General features: G+C 38.3%; 1 protein-coding gene across 1 annotated transcript; it reads right to left on the reverse strand.

The window, feature by feature from the left end:
• Nucleotides 1-6510: 6510 nt before the first annotated feature.
• Nucleotides 6511-7218, reverse strand: LOC147879763 (uncharacterized). The gene is made up of 2 exons (XM_087371364.1): nucleotides 6868-7218; nucleotides 6511-6683 (listed from the first exon to the last, which is right to left on the reverse strand). Exons 1-2 carry the CDS (start codon nucleotides 7187-7189, stop codon nucleotides 6676-6678), a joined length of 330 nt encoding a protein of 109 aa, XP_087227490.1. The 5' UTR covers nucleotides 7190-7218; the 3' UTR covers nucleotides 6511-6675.
• Nucleotides 7219-7686: the final 468 nt, after the last annotated feature.

Here is a 7686-nt window from a genome sequence, read left to right on the forward strand (position 1 = left end):
CATCAATAATCTGATCATATCCTTTTTGTCCTTCTCCCACTTTGATCATGCATGTGGTCATGCACTCATGATCATCTACTTTATATCCATCAAAACCCACAAGCATGTCATCCTTTGGATTCCACCTACAAGCAATAATAAGCACAAGTCTGTAAGATCATATGCAATCCTCTTGCATTCAAAAACAAGATTTAGATTATGAAAATAATTTAGAGAAAAAGGAGGTTACCTTATCCGCTTCTTTATTGCAGTTTCATCTTCCACTATGATGAAGGGAATCCTTGACATGATTCCATGCTTTTCTTTTTCTTTTTCATAAATTTCAATGATTGCATCAAAAAGATATCCATGTATACCAGGTACAAACTGAGTAGCAAGTCTTTGCCCTCGCTTTGTCGTTGATAAAGAAGGTCCATTGAGGTTGGAACTCAAGAAGTCATGTAACCTTGGACCTCCCCACATCCTTGCAACCTCAAATATTGCCTTAGTGTTGTCACTATATCTTTGTCCCGCACTTGACTTGATTATGTTTGTGGCAACATCTTGTAGAAAGTCCCATAAGGCAACTTTACCACCAAACTTTTCCAATCTATGGGCTTCGATTATGTTGTTGCAAAATCGTTTTACATCCTTTCGATTGAGAGACTCTATGCTAGCTTCTCTTAAAGTGCGGACTCTTACTGAAAGAATGGCAACCTGAGACTTTGCCCACCATAGTTGCTTAGAAAGGTCTCTTACTCGTCTTTTAGCAAAAAGAGTTGCATTTCTAAGCTCACTCTTTGTAAGATAATCTAGCCTTCTTCCACAACCGGTACCCCTATCTCCTCTCTTATTCTCAACCTTTTCTTCTCTATACAATCTCATTCTAAAGTCAGCAAGTTTAACTATCCACTTGCAATGGTGGCATGTAAAGTCTTTAAATGGTTGCCCATCTTGTGAAATGCGTATGCAACTTATGTGACGAAAGCATCCATCCACATGAATATCAGTACATCCATTATTTAATGTCGCCTTAACATGACGCTCTATAAACCAATACTTCCCACCACATTGATCATCTAAGAAAGGCTTTACCTTGACATACTTGTTACCTACTTTGACCTCATGGCTCCAAAGGCCCCAACATAGCAAGTCAAAATTTACAAAAGAAGATTCATTTTCTCTATTAAAACTTGAATCAACAGAGAAAGCACTCGTACTTGGGCTTCTAGTTTTTGTTGAAACCAAAAAGTTACTAAGAGATCTTTGCTTTGGATCATGCTCCTTATCCTTTCGAGGACGCCCTCGCAAGCCAGTGAGTGCTACCTTTGGATTTTCATCTTTTCTCATGAGCGACTTGATATGAGAGTTTGACTTTGTGTGTTCATTGAGCACCGTGTACAAATCTGATCTTGGAGGACATAAACGCAACCATGCATCATCATATTTGCATCGCACCTTCACCAAGCTTTTGTCCTTAAAATCATGTATTGTAGCTTCAACAACCTCAAAATCCCAACCTATTGAAATGATAGGAGATGAGTAAGAGACTTAATGTAAGAAGATGGCAAATACTGATTGAGGAATAAAGGAACAAATAATACCTTCATTTGTGGACATAAAAGATTTCATCTTCTCTATCGCATCTTCTATCTCTCTTTTGTCATCCTTTGTCGGTTGATGCACTACTTTGGGCATATCTTCTTTTCGTAGTCCTCGAGCAACCATATACTTGAGCTCATGCTTTTTACTTTCCAATATGTGAAATCTCATGAAGTTAGAGAAGCAATTGTATGCTGCATGCTTGCCTTCTATCAATCCTTTACCATAAAGTTCATTACACTCATGACACCAAATTCGCACATGGGGCACCCCATTGAAGTCCTCAGAATGCAACTCAAACTTATCATCCCTTGACACTACCATTTCCTTTAGCTTTGATCTAACTCTATCAGATTCACGTTGCCAACATTCAAGAATAGTTGGGCTTAGTAATCTACTAGAAAGCTTTGAAGACATGTGCACTTGGGCATCAACATTTATGTCATCAGCTAGTTGAGTGCAATGTCTTTTACATGGATAAGGAGTTTCCTCTATGCGACATAGACTTCTCTTGATGTGCACTAAGAGTTGATCATTGATTGTCCATCGTTCCTCTTGCCGTTTGGTTATTATATATTCGTCCTCAACAAACTCAAAGGGTTCCAATGGAAGCTCATCACCTTCAATTTGTTCACGAACATGAGAGAATGTGGGATGACCTGTGTCTCTTGTCACCCTAACAACACCTAATTCCTCCTTATTATCATAGTCAATCACTTGAATCCTGAAAAAAGATGCCATGATAGGAGACCGATGTACTTCAAAATAAAATGAGAACCTTAATTATAACCCCCCTCCACCTGTGTGTGCATGACCTGCAAAATTTAGATTGCCAATTTGTGCATAACTGGTGAGTTTAAATTTAATCATTATAATAAAAATTTGTATGCATGACTCATGGGTTTGAGTTTAACCATAATAAACACAAACTCTTCCCAAATTAATACACAATTCTAATACAAAAATATAAAATTTTGAAAAAAAATAAAAATACATTCTAAGACACTTTACACTTTATTAAATTCAAATACTATAAACACATATACTAGTATTCAAAATGCAAGAAGTTACAGCACGAAGATAAAAATTTGAGAATTTAAAAAATATATAGATTATAGTACTTTATTGAATTCAAATAGTATAGATGCATATACTAGTATTCAAAATGCATTGAAAGAGTAACATTATAGTTTATAAACATAATTGTCCAAGAGTAGCTTTATAATAAAATCGGATTAATAAAACTGAGGCATCATCTCAACTGCAGGCCGCAAACATGCATGGGTTTGAGTGTTAAATCTTGCTAGTCGATTATTCATCTCGGCCAGTGTCATTCTATTTTGTTTTTCCACAAACATATAGTTAGTTGTACTGAAATAAATCTGCCGCAACTTGCCACTCCATGCTGACTGTTTTGTGTAATCCTCTTTGAAGTAGTATTCCTTACACTCCTTATAAAAATTAATAACCTCTTTGATCATGTATCCCATGGCAAACACATCTGATTCTTTACTGTAAGCATTGGTGTTCTCAGGGTCGATTATTTCTAGAGCTTGCCAAGACCGGAGTCGATTTTGTCTTATTGATGTACTCTTCTTGATCTTATAAGTCACATCATCCATATCTGGAGTACGCTTCACAAAATTAACAGCTTCTCTTGATTCACTGTATCGAAGCAGCAATCAATGCTTAGTGAGAAGCATCTTCCAAATTAGTATTGGGCAGAAGCAATAGCTACAACAAACTACTTGCTTAATTGGCTTCCTACTGAAGCGATGCAAGGTATGACTCCTTATGAAGCATTCACTAGACACAAGCCACACATTGGGCATCTCCGCATACTTGGTTGCATAGGGGAATTTCGGACTCAAAAAGGGCCTCATAAGGAGTGGATTAGCAAAATGGATTAAGAACTAATAAGGTCTATAAAGGGTCCCATCACCCCCATATGAGTCCAAAAAAGTACACATCCCTAGGCTTTGGTGGTCCCAAAAAGTGCACCTCCCTCTCCCACTTGGAGGATCCCCACCATGTGTAAGAAGTCCACCCTCTTTATACCCCAAGGTGGTCCCCGCTCTTAAAAAGTATCTTGCGGGTACTACTACCCCCAAAAATTTGAAATTTTTCAAAAGTGCCAAAAATGACCTGAAACCCTTTCAAACCTTTCCCCAAATCATGCATATGCACCCAAATCCCTTTCCAACCCTTGAATCCTCCTTCTACTCGGCACAGTCACTTTCCAATGCCTCAATCCTTCTTCTTCTCACCTAATCACTTTCTAACCCCTGAATCCTTTTTTTTCTCACCATAATTATTTTTTGTCACTTTTCTAACCCTCTCATGGCTCCATTGCAAGATTCTCCTACAATGTGGTGCTTGGTAGTTGATATTGTAACAACAAAGCTATTTTGTAATCTAAATTTTTTTATTACTTTCACTCAGAAACTCAAATCTATTTTCTCACATCTCTCATTGTTCCATTTCAATGTTAGCAACAAGAAGTAGAAGCGTTTCCTGAGTTAAAAGTGCATGTGACAAAATGTGTTCTTGGCAAGTTGCGGTGGAGCAAGCAATCAATCAAAGGGTGCAAGCTACATGGTGCATGAGGGCTAAGTCTAGGGATTATGAACTACCTTCTCCATGTAGCTTATTGGATAAACATTATTCAAATCTTTTCAAATATGTGAAAGTAATCTCGATTGGATTTCAAGGAACTTGAGCATGGATGGATAGAACATTGAGGCAATCAAAGGTAGAGGGAAGAATCTTCTTCAATGTGATGGAAGTGGTCATTCTTTAGCATTTACCACTATACCCATCAACATTTATCTGTCTTGTATGTGTTCGTATCCTTTAGGACATCTATTATATTATAGTGTGTCCTTTTGTAGACACTATATTTTGGCTCCCCAATGGAGTTTGCTTGTACTTGCCGTTTCTATGGTCATTGATATTATTTCATTTTAAAATAAATAAATGTTATCATTCTCATTAAATAAAGTAAAATCATAATCTATGTTGTTTTATTATTGTTGTCTTATTCTTGCTACTTGTTAAAGTTTACCCAAAACTCAATTTCAAAACCCTAAGAACTACGAGGAGTTCGTGCTCTAGTATGAACCATTTTTACCTACATTCGACTACGATTACGACTATTAATATTCAAGTAGCATGCCAATAGCTTATCCATTCGCAAGACTTATCCTCCGCACTAAAATTCTCAATATTGTCAACACCAAGAGAAGGGCCCGTTGTCTTGCATTATAATTGTGGTTATAATGGTTATATAGTATATATTATCATATTTATATTTTCAATTGCTAGTCCATTTAAAATTGCTTGTATTCAATCTAAATTTTTGCAACATTCCTCTCTTTTATTACATGTTATCATCAATGCAAGGGAGCAAGGAAATGCAAGATGGATACAACATCTAACGTTGCCTACACTTTCGAATGGTTGTAGTCCATGTGCAACTATTGTATAGTCCTGCTAATTCATGTCTTTGAAGGTCTTCAACTTCCAAAATTTGGCCATCACAAAATCAATAATAATTCACCATCCCAAATATCTGCAGGGAAGATCAAATCCTAATGATGCTTGTGTCACAACTCATGTCCACTAGTTTCTTCATTTGCATTATTTTTTAAAATTTTGATAAAATATTAGGATGCAACTTCAATTTCGAGTTGGTGTTACATGCTCTGTAACAATACATGCTCAATCACAAAAAGGCTATTTACCATCTTCACAAAGATCGAGATCGCTCGTAGATGTAAACATGCGGAACAAGGGAGCATGCTCAACATTCAGACTTCATATTCTTCATATGATAAAGATATGAAGTCTACGATAAAGATATATATGCAAAACGATTTAAATTTAACAGTTCGAAAGTTCGGGAAAAAAATTAATTACAGTCTAAGTGTTGCGCCTTGGATCACGATCATGCGATAGGAGCTTTAAACGGTCGGTTCTAAGTTTCGAATATTTGTTCAAAAACAGCTTAATATATATTTCAACTTCCAGCAAACATCCAGACTCGCTAGACACTTAGCCGAATACACTTTATTTCACTAAAACAGCTTCCACATAAGACAATGACTTAAAAACCAGCTGGCTAACAGCCGAATAGATAATTGTCTTTACTACACCGAACAGTATCCAGATTTAAAAAATAGCTGGCTAAAAGCCGAATAGATAATTGTCTTTATTACACCGAACAGTATCCAGATAACTTCAGCAAAGAGTAAAGTATCCAAAAATTAAACTGCACACTTAATTTGGTAGAACATAATTTCGAAGCAGCTCTTACAACCTTTAACGAAGCTTCGACGACCGGCTCTTTGCTAGCACGCATTGTAAAATTTCAGCAATCGAACAGTTTCCTTTCAGATAACTTATCCAAAAAATTAAATTGCACACTTTTCTTTTGGTAGGATAGAATTTCGAAGCGTTGCAGCTCTTCCAGCTCTTTACGATCACGCATTAGCAGCTCTAGACGACGACCGGCTCCTTGCTAGCACGCATTATAAATTTTCAGCAATAGAACAGTTTCCTTCCAGACAACAGGTAACTTATCCATAAATTTAAATTGCACACTTCATTTTGGTAGGATAGAATCTTGAAGCGCTAAGCTTCTCCAACTCTTTACAATCACGCGTTAGCAGATTAAGACGATCGGCTCTTTACTAGAAGGCATTATAAATTAGCAGATTAAGACGATCGGCTCTTTACTAGAAGGCATTATAAACTTTAATGATCAGAATCTGGGAGTAAAGCATCTGTTCAAGAGCAGCTAATTCATATTTCGACTTCCAGACATCCAGATTCGCCGACAGATTAAAACTCAAGACACGAAAGTCGTATTGGCTTCAACGCTGAGAACGAAAGTGAGCATAAAAATCAGATAGTAATAGATAACTGGACCTTTATTGAGTAATATCATGCCAGAGGAGCTGTGTGAGCTCTACAATGCATAAAGACCACAAGTGAAACGATATTTCGATAGCTTTTATAAGGCAGTACCAGATCTCAACTGTGTTGTTAACTCCATGTAGGATGATGCTTCCTCATAGCATCATCGAACGAAGCCTAGAGACCTGCTAAACATGGCATATACCAAACAGAAAGCGTAAGAACTTGTGCGATTCGACGAACCGACTAGGTGTCAAGGTCGGTTGGTTACTGCTCTTATAGATGCATTAGAGTACCATCTTATAAACGCATTAGCAACTTGCGAAGACATCTAACTTTCTGTCATGGTGAAGTGTACTGGTGACTTACCGCCACACTTAGTTCCAGGGGGGATGATCAATTTGCAGGCGCTGACGATCCTCGGGAACGCACTCTGGTCGATGAACTGCAAAGCACTCCTTGGAACCGTCAAGCCACAGAGGCATTTCACGCCAAACTTGTTAATGGTCTGGCAACAGGGGTCACGGGCACTAGCCGGGACAGGGGGAGGGCCGGTGGTGCGGACGACGTACTTGAAACAAGTGTTGGACAAGCCACCAATAGCGGCGTTGTAAGTTGGGCAGCCTTCGCAAGCATAGGCAAACAAAAGGCAGCAGATGAGAGCGGAGAGTATACTGGTGCTGGACGCCATAGTCGAAGGTTGAGTGGGAGCTGGAATCTGATATTTGGAATCTAGGAGAGAATAAACACCGTTGAGACAACAATGGTGTATCTTCAGCGTGAATTTATAGTGGGAAATGCGATGGACAAAGCATCCAAAACGAATAGCTGCAGCCTGCAGGAGCATTCAAGGCACCGTCGTAGCAGCTGGAGAGAAAGGCTGAACGAGCAGAATATTGATATCAGATTAACAAAGCAGCAACTTCCATTGATGGAGCAGAAGAGATGGTAGCGTTGCAGACTGCAGTTTTAACACTCGCTGGCAAGAGATCTCTGGAGACTTCAGACTCCCGAGATTTTCTCTTCTGCAGGTAAATTCGCACACGAGATCAAATTTGCAACGTTGGAACTTCGCAAAATTTATCTTCCCATTCAATCAGCAGCACATCGATCGGTCTACAACCTTCGTCCACAATTCAAGTGAGGTGTTCAGCTTACAACTTCACAACGTTTGGATAATCCAGACTA

The sequence above is a fragment of the Dipteris shenzhenensis genome, chromosome 33 (assembly GCF_047967505.1).
Source record: "Dipteris shenzhenensis isolate YYH24624 ecotype China chromosome 33, Dip_SZ_1.0, whole genome shotgun sequence".
Classification (NCBI taxonomy): domain Eukaryota; kingdom Viridiplantae; phylum Streptophyta; class Polypodiopsida; order Gleicheniales; family Dipteridaceae; genus Dipteris; species Dipteris shenzhenensis.

Coding starts and splice junctions, on each gene's coding strand:
- LOC147879763 (XM_087371364.1), bottom strand. CDS start 7,189: ATGGCGTCCAGCACCAGTATACTCTCCGCTCTCATCTGCTGCCTTTTG.